General features: G+C 37.5%; 1 protein-coding gene across 6 annotated transcripts in view; it reads left to right on the top strand.

The window, feature by feature from the left end:
* Positions 1-19,622, top strand: part of JMJD1C (jumonji domain containing 1C) — a 247,062-nt gene that overhangs the window by 211,124 nt on the left and 16,316 nt on the right. For all 6 annotated transcript variants that reach the window (XM_070432828.1, XM_070432827.1, XM_070432830.1 and 3 more), the window contains 8 exons: positions 2,006-2,207; positions 8,130-8,344; positions 9,893-10,045; positions 13,555-13,644; positions 14,357-14,484; positions 14,668-14,881; positions 15,735-15,949; positions 17,188-17,463. In XM_070432828.1, the coding sequence (XP_070288929.1) occupies positions 2,006-2,207; positions 8,130-8,344; positions 9,893-10,045; positions 13,555-13,644; positions 14,357-14,484; positions 14,668-14,881; positions 15,735-15,949; positions 17,188-17,463 (1,493 nt within the window). The remainder of the gene's footprint in view (positions 1-2,005; positions 2,208-8,129; positions 8,345-9,892; positions 10,046-13,554; positions 13,645-14,356; positions 14,485-14,667; positions 14,882-15,734; positions 15,950-17,187; positions 17,464-19,622) is intronic.

The following is a 19,622-nucleotide window of genomic DNA, read 5'->3' as shown; positions in this document are numbered from 1 at the left end:
GCAGGCTTTAATTAGTATATAATATAATGTTTTGAGTTCTTCCTGCTCTACAGATAGATTACTTGAGCCAGTGTTTATTACAACAATTAGGTTCAAATTAATAAAAATGGTGGATCAGCAATATATATTATAATAAGATTATATTTTTTCTGCAGTTTCGTTTTTCTTTAGAGTTGTGGTACCCTTTTTTCTGTCATGAAAAAAAAGATAGCTAATTAATGTTGGCTTTTTTTTCCCTTTCAATTCTTTTTCTACAAGATGCTGTTTCCGCCAACACATTGATAACAAATGGAGGACCTTATAATAAGGGGAGAGCTATTAGGAAGAATAACTTAGTGCCTCTTCTCCTAAATATTGGTATTACAAAATCACCAGTTTCTTGACTTAATGAACCACACTTACTTTTGAGAATCAGATTATTGCAAAAATTAAGTATGTTGCCCTGACTGGTTTGGTTCAATAGTTAGAGCATCGACCTGTGGACTGAAGGGTCGTGAGTTCAATTCCTGGTCAAGGACATGGACCTGGGGTGCAGGTTTCCCAGCCTCGGTAGGGGTGCATGCAGGAGACAACCAACTGATGTGTCTCTCACATGCCATGTCTCTCTCTCTCTCCTCCCCTCCTCACTCCCCTCTACTCTGTCTAAAAACCAATGGAAAAAATATCCTTGGATGAGGATTTTTAAAAAACACACAAAAACTTAAGTATGCTTGTTGTTTCTAAAATTATTACTCCCTCTGTCCCATAATAGTAGCAGTTGATGAATGTAATTTGTCCCATAATAATAGTAGCAAAAGAAAATAAAAATAGAACACAACATTTATTATCAAAAAACTAGATTAAATTAAACAATAAACTAAAAATAGTACTCCTGATTTTTATTTTGAGTGTTCAGATAGTTTCTGGATTTTTCAATAATCTCGTTACTGCATTTTAAACTTGTAGGTAGGATCCCTTGGCTGCGAAGCTTTGCTTTCCCTATATGCATGAGCTTAAAATTATTGGAGCCATCGTTCTTCATTGCTTCCAGCATAACTTGTTGAAGTGACAGAAACGTAATATCCAATATTTTGGGAGAAATATTATCAAGGCTAATATGGTGCCTCTTCTGCTAAGAGGAATATGTCTAAGGTTTTCAAGTTTTTCTCCATAATCTTTGCATTTACGTCCACAGTTTCGTTTTTTCCAAGAATCAACATTAGCATAAGATTCTCCTTGACCATTATTTTTGGAAGCATGTTTCCAAATTCTTGATATGGTCATTCTGTTGCACTTAAATTGTTTTGCAGCTAATGTAATTGCACCTTTCTGCAACTTTTCCTTTTTCTTTTGATGCATCAAGAACTGGACAATCGCAACTTGATCTTTGCTTGAAAACTCTCTTTTTTTCATCTTTTACAATGGGTTGATATTCAACTGAAATAAAACAATTGATTTTGATCAGCGGATGAAATTAGAAAAATAGTTATAATTCGTAATAATTAGATTAACCTAAAAACTGAAAGATGTTTCTAAACAAATGACAGATGTCATGAAACATTGATTTTTATTGAAGTCTCTGCAATTTTGCACTACAACATAACTTACAGCTGCATTCACCAATAATTCCCGTTTAAATATTCACTTGCTACTACTATTATGGGACAGACGGAGTAACTTTCAGTCTTTATGTTCTTTCTGTGGATGTTAAAGGAGCTTCCTTCTACATATGCCAAATTTTTTGTGTAGAAGTGCTGTATTTTTAGCTTTACGAATCAGCTAGAGAATTTACTCAGATCTGCATTTAGAGTATACTGGCAGAAGAATTCATTTGGTTAGCAGAATACTAACCAAATAAATATAAAGTGTTGCTTTGAACTTTTTAGCTATTAAGAGTGTAACTATAATCTCTTTGCTTTTCTACAATCTTAATGTATTATCACAATTGTATAATTGACTTGAATCTTATCTCAAGGAGTATACCTTTCTAAAGTATCTTGCTAATACTTTCCTACTGGTTTTACAGCTGGCATCCCTCGTTCAGTATTGAAAGATTGGCGTAAAGTCAAGAAACTGAAGCAAACTGGGGAATCCTTTTTACAGGATGACTCCTGCTGTGAGATAGGGCCTAATTTGCAAAAGTGCCGAGAATGTAGACTTATTCGGAGTAAAAAAGAAGAAGAACCAACCCATTCACCAGTATTTTGTAGATTTTACTACTTTAGACGGTAAGTGAAAAAATACGTAATTGTGGGAAAGTACGTTTATTGGATATTGGAAATTATACATTCTGAGGATCCCATTTGGAGACAGGAGCCGCCTTGTTCCTGAACCATTGTAGAAGAACTAGAGGCCCAGTGCATGAAATTCGTACACTCGGGGGATGGGTCCCTCAGCCCCGCCTGCGCCCTCTCGCAGTCTGGGATCCCTCTCACAGTCCGGGGCTCTCGCAGTTCGGGACCCCTCGCTCCTTACTGCCCACCTGCAGCAGAGGCAGGAGAGGCTACCACCACCACCGCTGTACTTACCAGCTGTGAGCCCAGCTCAGGGCTTCTGGCTGAGCGGCACTCCCCCTGGGGAGCCCACTGACCACCAGGGGCAGCTCCTGTGATGAGCATCTGCCCCCTCGTGGTCAGTGCACATCATAGCGACCGGGAGTTCAGTTGATTTGCATATTAGCCTTTTATTATATAGGATTATTATATAGGATATTAAACTTCTTTAGTACTGAATTTAACAATGGCTAATTATTGGACTAAATTTCTATTTACATTGCTATATGTATTCATGGCCTTTCTCTACTAAGATTTATTCTTCCCTAGAAAGGGATAGGAAACAGCAGTTTGTGTGATATAAAGATTTTTTAAATATTTACTAGCATATACTTTGGCCAAAACAATGTCGCATTTATATCTGTGCATTAGCTAACAATCAAAATAGTGTATAAATCTAGGTAAATAATGTAGACATTAAATTAAAGTCAGTGCGTTACTTTGGAATACCCATACTTTTATCTTGTTAAACATATGTAGCTATAAAATTATAAGTTACAATATGACAGAAAGGAATTATTAGCATCATTTCACAAGTTTTGTAGTGTTAACATAAAAACAATTTACCAGGTGTACCGGTTAATAATGCGGATTTTTTCAATAGATGGAGTTACACATATGTTGATATATATGTGATTTGATATGTATGCTATTTTGTTGTATTGACAGCAAGCTTCAAAACTTCATATGTCAAATTTTCTGAAGGTGTTAACATCATAGGTATTTTTACACTTAAAAATGTCGAATTCCATGCCAAAAAAAAGCATTTTCGGGAAGTTTTAATTCATTATTTTGAAGAAAAGTGCTGCTGAAAGTTATCATATACTTCGGGAAGCTTATGGTGAGCATGCTCCATCTCAAGATACTTGTGAACACTGGTTTAAATGCTTTAAAAGCGATTTCGATGTGAAAGACAAAGAACATCCAGGTCAACTGAAAAAGTTTGAAGACCAACAATTGCAAGCATTATTAGATGAAGATGCGTGTCAAACTCAAAAACAACTTGCAGAAAGATTAAACGTTGCTTAACAATTTCCAATCGTTTACAAGCAATGGGAAAGATTTTAAAGGAAGGAAAATGGGTGCCACATCAACTGAACGAAAGACAAATGGAAAACCAAAAGTCATCAGTAAAATGTTGCTTCAATGGCACGAAAGAAAGTCTTTTTTGCATCGAATTGTGACTGGCGATGAAAAGTGGATTTATTTTGAGAATCCCAAATGCACAAAATCATGGGTTTATCCAGGTCAACCATCAACATCAACTACAATGCCAAATCGCTTTGGAAAGAAGACAATGCTCTGCGTTTGGTGGGATCAGGAAGGTGTGTATTATGAGCTTCTAAAACCAGGTGAAACCGTGAATACTGATCGCTACTGACAACAAATGCAGACAGTCCTTGGGTTATGTTGAGTCCGATGTACATCGTTTTGTGGTTACGTTGCCATCTCCCATCCTATATAATGAAAGGGTAATATGCAAATTGACCCTAACAGCAGAACCACTGGGAATGACTGGTCACTATGACACACACTGACCACCAGGGGGCAGATGCTCAATGCAGGAGCTCCCCCCTGGTGGTCATTGTGCTCCCACAGGGGGAGCTCTGCTCAGCTACAAGCCAAGCTGACAGCTGCCAGCACAGTGATGGTGGCAGGAGCCTCACCCGCCTCCTCAGCAGTGCTAAGGATGTCCGACTGCAGTTTAGGCCTGCTCCCTGCTGGCAAATAGACATCCCCCGAGGGCCCCTGGGCTGCCAGAGGGATGTCTGACTGCCAGCTTAGGCCCGATCCCTCAAGGGGTCCCAGACTGAGCGAGGGCATAAGCCGGGCTGAGGGACCCCCCTGAGTGCACAAATTTTCGTGCACTGGGCCTCTAGTTTATTTATTTAAAAAAAAAAAAGTTCTGTCATTTTGACGTATGTACATATGTGCTCTATATTTATTATTATTTATTTACCACAAGTAAAGATCAGGAATTGTTATCTTTTAAATTTTTCACTGTTTCATTTCATTACTGCTGTGTTTGTGCTCCATGTGAGTGACGTAGGTGCTTATGTAGGTGGGTTCCAACTTACGGTGAAAATCGCGTTACGTCATGCCATAGGAACGGATCTCCAACATAACAGAGGACCTATTGCAATCAATTTGAACCAGGCTTTGATTGTAAAATGACCAGAATGTGCCAGAAGACACGGCAAAGTAATTTTGCTTCATGATGACGCACCATCACACACTTCAAAACCAGTTAAAGACACATTAAAAGATCTTGCCTGGGAAGAAGTAACCCACACGCTGTATTCACCAGACCTTGCTCCTTCAAATTACCACTTGTTCTGATCAATGGCACACACACTTTCTGAGCAGCACCTCAAAACATACGAAGAAGTGGAAGATTGGGTCTCTGAATGGTTTGCCTCAAAAACAAGAAAAGTTTTATTGGGACGGTATCCACAAATTACCTGAAAGATGGGGGAAATGTGTAGCCACATTTTTTTTTTTTAATAAAGCACTTTCGATGTTTCTCTTGAAATTACCGTGTTTTCTCTGATCACAAAATCCGTATTATTAACCGGTACACCTGGTATAGTTGCTATTAATGTGTAATCTACACTAATAAAAGAGAAACATGGTAATTAGCGTACGACCGCTACCCTTCCCATTGGCTAATCAGCATATCCTTATGCAAATTAACTGTCAGCCAAGATGGCGGCCGGCAGCCAGGCAGCTGGAAGCGAACATGAGGCTTGCTTGCTCCAGTGACTGCAGACTCCAACGTTCCCCGCCTGACTTGCCGGCCTCTGAGCTGCAACTCTAAGAAACATTGTAACAAATATAGAAGCTAAACAAAACCCAGAAACCAGCTTTCAGCCAGCCGGGATCTCAGAGCTGGAGTTATACATTGTTTCGATTATAGAACGGCAAACAAACCAGATACCTGCTTTCAGCAGCAGAAGCCTCAGAGCTAGAGCCAGAGCTAAAGCTGGCCCAGAATAAAAAAAAAAAAAAAAGGAGCGGTTGGGAGCTTCAGTCAACTGCCTGCCTGAAAGCAGCCCTCAGCCCCTCACCCAGACTGGCCAGGCACCCCAGTGGGGACCTCCACCCTGATCCAGGACACCCTTCAGGGCAAACCAGCCGGCCCCCAGGCCTCTATCCTATATAGTAAAAGGGTAATATGCCTCCCAGGACCAGGATCAGCGGAGCCGCGAGGTCTCCTGGCACCAGATCAGCATGACGGGGGCAGCGCCCAAACCCCCTGATCGCCCTACAGCTCTGTGTGTGACAGGGTTCGGCTTCCCAACCCCCTGATCGGCCCTGCTCTGTGTGTGACAGGGTGCGGCGCCCCAACCCCCCTTCCCCCCACAGGCCCTGCTCTGTGTGTGACAGGGTAGAGCCATAACCTCCCCATCGGGCCTGCCCTGAGTGTGACAGTGGCGGCGCCCCAACCCCCTCATCCGCCCTGCTGTGTAACAGGGGGCGGTGCCCCATCTCCCCTATCGGCCCTACTCTGTGAGTGACAGGGGGGAGCTCCTCAACCCCCTGATCGGCCCTGCTCTGTGCGTGACAGGGGGCAGTGCCCCAACCCCCTGATTGGCCCTGCTCTGTGCGTCACAGGGGGTGGTGCCGCAACCTCCCCATCGACCGTGCCTTGAGTGTGATAGGGGGCGGTGCCCCAACCCCCAATCAGCCCTACGCTGAGTGTGACTGAGGGTGGCATCGCAACCTCCCAATCCACCCTGCTCTGTGCATGACAGGGGGCGGCGCCCCAACTCCCCAATCAGCCCTGCTCTGAGCCCAACCAGGGGCTGCACCTAGGGATTGGGCCTGCCCTCTGCCACCCAGGAGCAGGCCTAAGCCAGCAGGTCGTTATCTCCCGAGGGGTCCCAGACTGCGAGAGGGCACAGGCCGGGCTGAGGGACCCCCCCCCTTGCCCCCCCCCCCCCCCCCAGTGCACAAATTTTTGTGCACCGGGCCTCTAGTTACTATATAATTAACTAAACTACATATAACGGTAATATTAACATTACCAAATAATACCTTAATACTGAATCTCACAGGTAAATTTGTCAGAGGTGAATAAAGAATAGCTGGTTAACTACAGCAAGTAGAGACTAATGTCTCAGATTCTAGAATCATTTTTTCCTTATTTCCTGTATGATTTATTGTGGTAGGTAGGACTATAGCTAAGCCTGACTCATCTGCATAATATGAATGATAGTGGTAACCTACTTCAGAGGGGTTTCATGAAGATTATGTAAAGTACACAGTCATTAGTGTAATGCCAAGCACATATGATATACTCTACTAATGTTAGCTGCAGTTATTTTCCTAATCATCAGCATCATCTTCCTAAGAAATTAGGAGATACTTTGCTTTGGCAAATATTCTGTACTGGTGGCTCACTGGAGATCCCCAAAGTATGTATTTGTAGGAAGACAAGTTTATTTCTTAGTTCTTTACTTCATGGTCTTTCTAGCCAATAATTCCCCCTAAAATAGTTATACATGATAATACACATGAAAGTACATAAAAGAAATCAAAGGAAAGTGGTTTGAAGAGATAAGAAAGTCTTAGAAAGTTTGAAGGAAAGTAATATTCAGGTAAATATAATAATATCAAGCTGAAATAAGGTGATGGGTTAAAACGAAGGGAGATATTTGGCTTTCGAAAAGGGAAAAGGGTAAGGTAAGAAAGGATTGTGAAAAAGAAGTAAAGATGTTGGTATCCATTTGAAAAGTACAGAATGACTTGTAATGAACTTTCAATATCCCATGTTTGAGACTAATTATAAAGATAATTGAATAATCCCCACCAGCTATAAAAAAAAAAGCAATTTTGCCTTCCATTTACCCTAAACTTCTCTATACTGAATAGTTACAGTAGTTATATTAATTGGGTGTCAGAAGCTAAAGGCAGGGAACACACTAATGGGTTCCTAATAAACATTAAGAGTTTCACCCTTGTTCCTCTAAATCAAATTAATAAAGTGTCATTTTAATTAATGAAAAATATGTACACAGTGGGGTAAAGATAGGTTTACAGGTAGTTGTATGGAAAATAATACAATAATTAGTACAAGAATAGACTGTTTGTTTAATGCACTCAAAACTGTAAACCTACTTTTGCCCCACCCTGTGTAGGTATTTGGCTTTTTTTTTTTAATCCTCCAAGTTAAGATCTTAAGGGGATTTCTAGCATTCTCAACTTTAAAGGTTCCTGATTTAGATTTTGTATAAAATAACAGCAGTGCTGTAGGAAGCATTTAGCTAACATTTTAAATCTTGTTTTCATCAAATACTTGGACATAGTTTTCGTTTTATTAGAGTTAAGTAGTTAAGTATAGTAATAGGGAAAATCTTGAAATAATCTAAAATTGGTACTGCTTATCATTGCCATTTGTATAACACTATGGGAGTCATCTAAGTTGGTTAAATTTAATTAATAATTAAAGTGTGTGTGTATGTGAACTACCCTGTTTTCTTTTTAAATTGTAAATATAATCTATATTTAATATAAAAATATAAATTTATTATAAATGTACAACTTTAACTGGACTTCTATTTGGGTGAATAATTCTTTTATGTTTTAATGTTTCAGATTGTCATTTAGTAAAAATGGAGTTGTTAGAATAGATGGTTTCTCTTCTCCTGACCAATATGATGATGAAGCTATGAGTTTATGGACACATGAAAATTATGAAGATGATGAACTAGACATAGAAACTTCTAAATATATCTTGGATATAATAGGTGATAAGTTCTGTCAATTAGTAACATCTGAAAAAACAGCTTTGTCCTGGGTGAAAAAGGATGGTAAGGAAATTATATACTTAGAACATGAAATTGTATAAATTTGATTTTAAGAATTTGAAGTATGTTTTATTTGGGAGAAGTCCCTAATCCTGCCTAGTCTTGTTGACTTTTAAATTTGATAATAACACTTTTTGTGTACAAGTGCACCTATATGTACTTAGGGTAAAAGATATTTTCCAGTCTGGCCGGCGTGGCTCAGTGGTTGAGCATCAACCAAGGAACCAGGAGGTTCCAGGTTCTATTCCTGGTCAGGGCACATGCCTGGGTTGCGGGCTCAATCCCTAGTAGGGGACATTCAGGAGGCAGCTGATAGATGATTCTCTCTCATCATTGATGTTTCTTTCTCTCTCTCCCTCTCCCTTCCTCTCTGAAATCAATAAAAATATATATTTTTAAAAAAATATATTTTCCAGTTAAGGTTGAAATGAATGGATTAGCAGTTTGTGAAATCACAAGAGCATTTTACTGTTTCTGCCATTATGACATAGTTTAGCATGACAAAGACAGTTTAGATGTGAAATTGGGAAATTATAACATTTGTCATATGAAAACATAATCCATCCCAGTTATTTAAGTTTTTAATCTAGTGTGGTTGGTTCATCATAGTCTTTAGAGTTAGATGTATATTTGAAACTCAACTTTACTCCCTGCTTAACTGTATGAATATAAAACAGGAATGATAACTACTTTATAGATTTGTTTAAAAAGTAGTCAGGTTAATTGTGTTTACTTATGTAAAGTACCTAAAATACTAACAGCTCTCTAAATGTTAGCTTCTTTTGCTTCCTTTAAATCAGTGGTTTGCCCCCCAGGAGACATTTTTGGTTCAGTAACTGAAAAGTACTGGGGTTAGAGTACCAGTACATATCGGTATTGGCCACAGTGCCACTACACATTCTACAATGCACTAAATCAGCGGTTGCCAACTGGTGGTCCGCAGACCACTGGTGGTCCGTGAGGTCCAAAAGGTTGGCGACCGCTGCACTAGATAATCCTCCACAACAGAGAATTTTGTATGTAGTTCAAAATGTCAAAAGTGTCAAGATTGATTACTAGTTACTTCAAGAAATCTGCTATTGCCTGGTCAGTGTGGCTTGTGCATCACAGTTGATTGAGCATCGTCCCATATCCCATGCACTGAAAGGTCGCCAGTTGATTCCCTGTCAGGGCACTTACCTGGGTTGTGGGTTTGCTCCCAGTCGGGATGCATATGGGAGGCAACCAATTGATGTTTCTCTATCTGCCTCTCCCTTTCTCTCTAAAATCAAAAACATTTTTTTAAAGGAATCTGCTATTGATTTTTAATATAGGGTATCCCCAAAAAAACTACGCACATTTTTTAATTATTAATTTCAATGGGTTAAATCTGAAAAGAAAGAAACATCAATTGAGCTATATATGCTGTTAAGTTTGTATATAGTTTTTGGGACCTTGTATATCCTTCAGAGTTCTTGGTTTGCCTTCACATTTTTGTTTTTGTGTATTTCAGCAAACATTGCATGAAAAAGAGTATGTTTACCCTTAGATTTTTATTTCTCTGTATTTCAGCAAAAATTGCCTGGAAAAGAGCAGTGCGAGGAGTCCGAGAGATGTGTGATGCATGTGAAGCAACATTGTTTAACATCCATTGGGTCTGCCAAAAATGTGGATTTGTGGTTTGCTTAGATTGTTACAAGGCAAAGGAAAGGAAGAGTTCTAGAGGTCGGTTCATAACTTCATATAAATTTAAAACTTTTTTAAAATCTTTATTGTTGAAAGTTTTACATAGGTCCTCCTTTTTTCTTCATTAACCTCTTCCAGCCCACTCCCATCCTCTCCCCCACCTTCAAGCCCTTACCACCCCATTGTCCATGTCCACGGGTTATACATACATGCATATTCATTGGTTGATCTCTTTAAGTTAAATTTTTTATAATGTTTATTTTCTCTAGGATCATGCATCTGGAAATTAGATATGTGTGGGTATTTTTCCGATCTTCCATAATACATTACCATTAGGAAGTTTTTAAAAGGAGTAACCACAGTTTATTAATGGCCAGATTTTTTTAAGCATTTAAAAAAATTATTTTGTTATTTTTTTAATTCTCACCCGAGAATATTTTCCCACTGATTTTTGGAGAGTGGAGGAGAGAGCAATATCGATGTGAGAGAAACACATCAATTGGTTGCCTCCTGCACACTCCCCAACCATGGCCCAGCCCAGGAGGAGCCTGCAACCCAGGTACGTGCCCTTGACTGGAATCGAACCCAGGACCCTGTGGTCCGCAGTCTGATGCTCTGTCCACTGAGCCAAACCGACTAGGGCCGTATTTTTTTAGAATAAAGCTGCATCTGTTTAACCTGATCAGTATATTCACTCTTCACCCCTCATTTCAAGCAAGTAATTGCTTTATGTAACCCAAATTTACTAGGGCTTTGCATAAGTCGAAATTTAACACTTACTAGTATGACTTGATTTTTCTAAATATTGATCCATATAGTTCAAATCAACCTGTCCAAGAATATGCTGCCACTTATTCCCTAATTTTTACAGAAGAAGAAATCTTCATTATATGTGAAAACAGCCTTTGAAACTATTATTTTTAATTTCTAGATAAATAAAATGTCACAAAAACAGTGTTCTGCATTTTAGTAACAGCTGGATATACTTTTAAAAACGTTATCCAAGTCAGATTTAGAAATAGCTACCTAATACTGATAACCTTGAAAGTATTGAGTTACTTGTTTGGAATAAGTCTTCAATAAAATGAGGCGATTCAAGTTATTTGGAGTATTAGTGGTAAAATCATGTTTATGATAGATTTTTCATTTCAGTCAACTTTTTTTCAGAGTAGTATATCAGGTACATGAACATGATTTAGTCATCAGTATCTTCTCTGCTGATAGGAGTACTAAGCTTCATTCTTTCTAACCTTTTTTCTTATATATCATCACTTAACAAAGAGACCTGAGCAACTGGGGAAGTATCTCCAAGCATCTACTCCTTGGTGTTTCTGTGATATGAACAACATATTATATATGAGTAAAATGCAAAGCCATGATGAGGAATATCTTCAAAACCATAAAAATGTATTTGGATATTTTCAGTTGGTAGAAGTAGCTACACTGCTATAAAACTTCATGACACTCATTTTGTATTTTTTGGTTTCATATGTTAATTTTAATGTATTATATTTTGCTATATCGTGCGTGTGTGTGTGTGTGTACACACACACACACACACACGCACACACACATACTTGAATCCTTTTGTGAACAAGAATAGGGTATTAGCCCTAGCCAGTTTGGCTATGTAGAATCTCGGCCCACAGACTTAATGGTCACAGGTTTGATCCCAGTCAAGGGCACATACCTCGGTTGCAGTCTCGATCCTGGTCAGGGAATGTGCATGAGGCAACCAGTGTATCTGTCACATCAATATTACTTTCCCTCTGTCTCTCCATTTCTCTAAATATCAATCGAAAAGATGTCCTTGGGAGAGGATTAACAAAAATAACAAAAAAGAATAGGGTGTTAATTTTGAAAGTATAGTCTATCATTCACCATACCATTTTTTAAAATGTGTTTTTATTGATTTTTTAAAATTTTTATTTTGAGAGAGAGAGAGAGACATTGATGAGAGAGGAACATCATCCATCAGCTGCCTGCTGGGGATTGAACCTGCAACCCAGGCATGTGCCCTGACTGGGAATTGAACCAGTGAACCTTTTGGTTCATGGGTTGGCACTCAACCACTGAGCAGCACTGGCTGGGCACCATATCATTTTTTTATAATCTATATGCCTTGATTATATTCTGCTACCTATTCCTATTTCATTGTTAAATATTGTAATAAACACACTTGACTAGGTTATAACTTTACATAGTGATAATTAACATAAGCGTCTAAAATACAAGAAATTAGAAAACATTTATAAGTTACTATGTAGGCTTTGGAGCAGAAAGTCAGAAAGCATTTTTTAAAAGTTTTAGATTGGATTTGACTTTATTTTGTATGGGACTTATGGAATAATAGTTTTAGATTTTTTATGCTGAATTTAATGAGCTTTGTTATATTCATTTAAGCTCTTAAAACCACATCATAAGTAGCTATCTTTGTCATTAAATTTATAGAGAAAATCTCATTGAGATCAAAGTATTAAATAGTTTTCCTGTGTATAACATGCCTTATGCTATGCTTTAATATGTTTACAACTCCAGGTATGGAATCTTGTTTGAAGGCAATAGTAGCAATTAAATACTGTTGTTAAACAAAGACCTTTCATGACCAAAAACTTTTCTGAAAGAAAGGGTTTGAGCTAAATGCTAGCTGGAAAAGACTAGGTCCTGCAGTATGCAGTCTGACCCACAGGCAGCTGGGCTAGCTAGAAGTGACAAACTTGTCCACCGTTCTAGAGTGGAAGGGCTCTTCTGTACATTATTTTTTGGGGGAAGAAAGATGTAAGTTGTTTTGAAAGAATTTACATTGACTACAGATAAGGGACAGGGGAAGATGAACCGGGGGACAGTTTAGAGTAAGTGCATGTTTTGTAAAGAAGAAATAGTTACCCCTTTTGATTGGTTACCGGCAACAGTTCTGAAAATTCATACACAAGCAGGATGCAGTGGCAGCTGATGATCAGTACAGAAATTGATGCAAAGCTCCAATTACATTCAAAATGTGAACAGTCTGTCAGTTGGTCCACAGCTATTAACTCGTTAATTACTCGTCTCTTTATCTTACTCTCTGGTGCACTGTAATTTAGGACATCACAGTTTTTCTTCTGTAGCTATCTATCAAGTCGTGGCTTTTTCACATGTTTCATGATGGTTTCTCTCCATGTCTTTGAAGCATAAAAGGAAAATGAGTTAGTGATGAACGTATATCAGTCTAATGTACTAAGATTGGGCAAAAGCCATGTTTGGCACAGAAAACAAACGATCAAAGGAGATTAGCTACAGAGAAGGTAGAATCATAGCGTAGAAAGAGGTAACTAATACATTAATGATAATAAAGAATGATCACTTTAGGAAAGGGTAACATCAATTTTATATCTTGTTTTTATAAAATTCTTCGAATGGTGGGATTTATTTATTTATTTTTAAGAACCATACATTTGAATCCTACCAGTGACATTTATATAATTGTTAAGGTCTTTATATAGAAGCCGTCAATTGTATAATTGTATAACCGTGAGTGATATAAAATTACATATGTTGCAATATTACAGATAAAGAACTGTATGCTTGGATAAAGTGTGTGAAGGGACAGCCTCATGATCACAAACATTTAATGCCAACTCAAATTATACCCAGTTCTGGTAAGTATAAATATACATTATTTACTTAGTGTAATAGCACTTAGTTGCTCAAGATTACTTGGGCATATGTAGGAGTAAAATGGAATGGAGAGGTAATGTGTTTTTTTGTTTTTGTTATTTCTCAATGGAGGATATTTTTCCATTGATTTTTAAGGAGAGTGGAAGGGAAGGGGAGAGACAGAGAGAGAAATAGTAATGTGAGAGACACACATCCATTGGTTGCCTCCTGCACACACCCCAATGAGGCCGGGGATTGAGCCCACAACCGAGGTATGTGCCCTTGACTGGGAATCGAACCCGTGACCCTTCAGTCCGCAATGCTGTCCACTGAGCCAAACCGGCCAGAGCAATTTATTTCATCTTAAATTGTTTGTGCTCCATTCTTAGAATTCTCCATGTAATAAAGCTAACAAGCCCAGCCCCATGACTAAGTGTAAACCACAGATGAACTATTTTTTAGAAGGGGAAATCCATAGTTTAATGAAAAATTTATTAGATTTATAATGAAAGGTTATTCTACTTTTTTTAAACACTGAATTTTTAATAGAAAAGAATGGAGAACATGAATTTGGTTTAATGATCAAACCTGTACTAGATAGAAGGATTGAAGAAAAAAATAGAAGTTAAATGGCACCCAAAAAAACGGAAAAAAAAATTTTATAATCTTTTAACATTAGTTGTAACTTTAATTAACCACTATTATATTTTGTAGTTTTGACAGATCTTCTAGATGTGATGCACACTCTTAGAGAAAAGTATGGTATTAAATCCCATTGTCATTGTACTAACAAACAGAATATACAAGTTGGTAATTTTTCTACAATGAATGGTGTGTCTCAAGTGAGTATAAATTTCTAATTATTTAAATAAAATGCATGGTTAATTAATTAGCTTTGATATTTTATATCCGATTTAAGACTTACATTTTTTAAATTGTTTGTGTTACTGTAAAATCTGACTCCTTTTAACTGTGATCAATTGAAGAGATAGAATTTTTATAATTCTGCTGTTCTATCCTTACAGGTTTTACAGAATGTTCTTAATCACAGTAATAAGATTTCTCTGTGCATGCCTGAGTCTCAGCAGCAGAATACTCCTCAGAAGTCTGAGGGTAATGGCAGCAGCAGTCCGGGGAGTGATGTAAGCACAGACAGCAAGTTAAGTCCCCCAGAATCCCAGTCACCACTACACTGGTTAGCAGATCTTGCAGAACAAAAGTCCAGAGAGGAAAAAAAAGGTAAATGTCATTAATTATCTAACTGTACAGTGACCCTTGATCAATATGGATTTGTACTGGGTGGGTACACTTATATGTGGATTGTTCCCATAAGTACCTGTACTGTTTATGATTCATGATTGGGAATCCACGGATGTGGAGTGCCAACTATATGCATTAATCTACACTATTTTATATTGGAGCCTTGAGCATCCATGGATTTTGGTATCCATGGTAGGTTGGGGGTGTCCTGGGACCAATCCTCCACAGGTATCAAAGGACAAGTTTAAGGAAGTCAAAAGTTATATGTGGATTTTTGACTGCACGGGGTATTGTGGGCACCCCTAGCTACATTGTTCAAGGGTCAGCTGTATAATAGAGTATTATAATATAACCAATAATATACTTTTATACATTAATGTACTATTCACATAAAACAATTTACTTTTTGTCTTTTGCTCCCATTATGGGTTAGGTTCAGTAAAACCTTTGTCTTCTCTTATTAGGAACTTACCTCCCTGTGATTTCATCAAAATTAGTTGTAGAATCATTTCTGGGATGAGCATATTAATAAAGCCTCTAGGGCAGTAGATTTATTACTCACATATACCAGTACTTCTTCCTGTCTTAGCTATAGTGTTTTCATTTGTGGCAGGTATAAACTCATGCCTAAGATTTTGAGGAAGGCCTTTTCATATTCAAACGGTTTGACTCCATTTTGAAGGATCTAGCCCATCCTCTGGTGTGTGTTCAGGTGAATAAATCACTAGTGTATAGTTTTAATGTCTCACTATAAAATACAGAGTGCCAGTTTTGTCTGTACTTTCGCAGCATGCTTAATTTTATTTGAATTTTGTAAAATGTTTTATTTCAGAAAATAAAGAATTTGCCCTTGAAAAGCAAATTAAAGAAGAGAGAGAACAAGACAGTCCTGAATCTCCAAATAGCAGAACATCACCTCCAGTGTCCCAGAATAATGAACAAGGCTCAACCTTACGGGATTTACTGACCACAACAGCTGGCAAGCTACGTGTGGGTTCTACAGATGCTGGCATTGCCTTTGCACCAGTATATTCAATGGGAACCCCAGTGAGTGAGATGCCAGATTTTTTACCTTTATATGGGCCTTAAGTTTAGATGATTTGGAGACTCAGCTTTGAACTACCTAATAAATAGAGTCAGATCAAATAAAATACACCAAATTATTTGGCATGTTCCTGTTTGCATTATAACTCATAATTTGAAAGCTAGAAAGTTTGGTTTTTCCAAGGTGAATGAATAAGGTTGGGCAAGTGGCATTTTGATGCCAGAAGGAGCCCTAAGATACTCCTTCAGAATTTGAAAACCATATATCTAATAGGGGGAGGGGGGAGAACATGGAGGTAAATGTTTGGTTAGTTAGAATATTCAAAAATCAATTTTGCTTTCGTTATTCTCAGAGAAAAATACAGATAATTGTATAGATAAGCATACATTTTTATTTTTTTCTTTTATTTATTTATTTATTTATTTATTTCAATATATTTTTATTAATGTCAGAGAAGAAGGGAGAGGGAAAGAGAGATAGAAACATCAATGATGAGAGAGAATCATTGATTGGCTGCCTCCTGCATGCTCCCCACTGGGGATCAAGCCCACAACCTGGGCATATGCCCTGACCAGGAATCGAACCGGCGACCTCTTGGTTCCTGGGTCGACGCTCAACCGCTGAGCTACACCCGGCTGGGCAAGCATACATTTTTAGTGGCCATTAAAAGTATATTGGAAATTCTACCTATTTGTGCGCTCTGCCCCAATCCTAAAACAATATAAAAAGTAGGAAAGCCATACTTCCAGTTGCTGCAGACTTGGCCTCACATGGAGACCACCAAAATTCTGGTTCCCACCTCTAAGGGCAGGAACAGTGTAGCGACTAGAGATCCATATTCACATATTCTTGAGGGCAAGTAAATTATTTGTGTTAGTTGTTTGCTATGTTAGTAGTAAATCAGAATGAAAGTTTTTCTGTCTGGAGTTGCTCAGTTGGTTAGCATCATCCTGTGCACCAAAAGGTTGCCAGTTTTATCCCCACTTGGGGCACTTAATGGAAGGCAACTGATCGATGTTTCTCTCTCACATCAATGTCTCTGTCTGTCTCTCTCTCTCTTTCTCCCTCCCTCCCTCCCTCTCCCCCTCTCCCTTTCTTCCTCTCTTCCTCTGTTCCTCTCTTCCTCTCCCTCTAAGCATGTCCTTTGGTGAAGAGTAAAAAATAAAAAAGAAAGAAAAAGAAAAAAGTGAGTTTAAAACTGTATGCATTTCTTCTCAAAATATAATTTTCCCCCCTATAGAGTGGTAAAAGTGGAAGGACCATGCCAAACATTCTTGATGACATAATTGCTTCAGTTGTTGAAAACAAAATTCCACCAAATAAAGCCACTAAGATAAATGTAAAACCAGACCTTAAAGAAGAGCCTAGAGAAAGCAGAAAATCTGCCATGGATGAAAACAAATTGTTCAGTGATATACCACATTCTTGGATCTGTGAGAAGCATATTCTTTGGCTTAAGGATTATAAAAATACTAATAATTGGAAGCTTTTCAAAGAGTGTTGGAAACATGGACAAGTGAGTATTTTAAGCTGATTTTAGTACACACTCTTAGAGGAACTGAATCGAGTTAAAGAGGCAAAATGCTTCTCTTTTTAGAAATAGAAAATAAAGGAGGGATAGTACTTAACACATTTGGAGTAGAAGTAAGACATAAAAAGATTACCAGATTGATTGTTTCTGAATTCTTATTTTTGGCCAGATTTATATGAATTTAGGAAAGCACAGATTTTTTAATCAATCAGCAGACTTTAACTTTAAAAAGCCATTGTATTTACATAGTTTGGTACCTCCTTTTTCTCACACTTCTGTTTTAGTCCAATTGATAGATTTCATATCTGCTATTAAAGTGTAAATAATAGAAGCATTTTTTTCTTGAACTGATGAAAAGTATAGATGTTTTTGCCTTTAATGTTTACCCATACACTATTTTTAACTTAGTTCATCAAGTCTTGAATGACAAACTCCATTATATAATTCTCAAATAAAAATATTTGAACAAAGTTTTGATGTAATGTTTGATACACCTTTCAGATGGCAGTATATGACATCAATGCACAAATTATGAACAAAATTAAGAATTTGCATGATTTAGGATTACCACCTTCAGTTTTTTCTTGCTTTCTGAAAAACATCATTGCTATTTTGTTTCGCTTTCTTCATTCCTCAGATAGTTATTGAGCACCTAATAAAATCCATTCTTTATGCTTGCCACAAAGGATATGAAAATGAGTAAGTTATATAAAAATTAGTAAGATAGGAGTAAGAACTGTTTTAGTACAGTTCTTAATCTTTTTTTAGGTCACTAATCCTTTTTAATATCAGATGACAGTTTAGTTTCTCTCTCCCCAGAAAAAATATATACCTATACATTATATACATTTGATGCTATATTTCACATCCTGTATACTTTATCTCTAGATTACTTATAATACCTAGTGCAGTGTAAATGCTATGTATACAGTTGCTATATGATACTGTTTAGGGAATAATGACAAGATAAATTTGTATTTATGTGTTTAATACAAAGGAAACCATTGTAGGCCTTAACTACATAGTACATATCAGCAACAACAGAACATCTTTTGTTTTTCCTACTATTTTCTATTCATGGTTGGTTGAATCTGCTAATTCAGAAGCCATGGATAAAGAAGGCTGATAGCACACAATATTTAGCTTCCCTTTTTTTTTTGAGGGGCAGGGCTTGGCTCTCAAAGCTCAATACCATTGCTGGGTCACAGTTTAGACCACTTAATTTTGTGTGGGTTTGAAATAGTCACATAAATACTTTTATAAACATGTTAAATATTCTAAGAAGTTTGTTCAAGGTAACTATAGAAACCCCAAATAGGGAATGACTAAGCCAGAGTACTAATTCAAAAAGGCTGATCTGAATTAATGCCCTAGGGGTTAAGTGAAATTTTTCTAGATAGACAATAGGTTGGAGATGCTTTAAACAAAAGCATCAGGTTTGGGGGGGAAGTGTTAAGTAGTTTTGTTTGTCTGGAACACAGATGTAAGAGTTCTATGGGGTAATGGTAAGAAATGAGGTAGTTAGAGTTATGATTATGAATCTGATTTTTCAGATTATGAATGGCCTTTATATATTATACTTAAAAAGTTTGCACTGTATCCTACAGATAATAGGTTTAATTCAGTAATCAAAGTACACTGTGACATTTTAAAGTGACAGCAAAACAGATTGAAAGTTGAATTAGAGGGGAATGAGACTAGACGCATGGAGTCAAAGTTTTCAGTATTTCGGGAAGATGATGATGATAGTCTAAGGGTTCTGCTTCAGAATATTCTAAGTAACTTGCCTCTATAATTTTTAAAAATCCTTCTTTTCCTAAGCTGCTGGTTACCATCAGATAGGATGGCATAGGGTTGGATAAGGAGTATTATTGAATATGCATAATTGGGGCTGAGAATTAATATGTGAATTGCCAACAATAGTTAATTATCTAATAGTTGAATGTTTTAATAATAGTTGGACGTATCATTAAGCCCATTGAAAGTAAGTTTAATGGAGCAGTCATCCATGTAGTCAACCAAATTTTAGGGTGGTTTTTTATTTTCTTTGCTATTGAGATGACTATTGTTATAAGAACCCTAGCTTGAGGTTATTCTCCTATGGTCCCCCAAATTTAATTATCTTATGAAGTTTAAGTGTACTT

This window comes from Myotis yumanensis, unplaced genomic scaffold (assembly GCF_028538775.1).
Source record: "Myotis yumanensis isolate MYYU_CA2020_CCGP unplaced genomic scaffold, mMyoYum1.0.hap1 SCAF_13, whole genome shotgun sequence".
Classification (NCBI taxonomy): domain Eukaryota; kingdom Metazoa; phylum Chordata; class Mammalia; order Chiroptera; family Vespertilionidae; genus Myotis; species Myotis yumanensis.
This window is presented reverse-complemented; position numbering and strand designations above follow the sequence as displayed.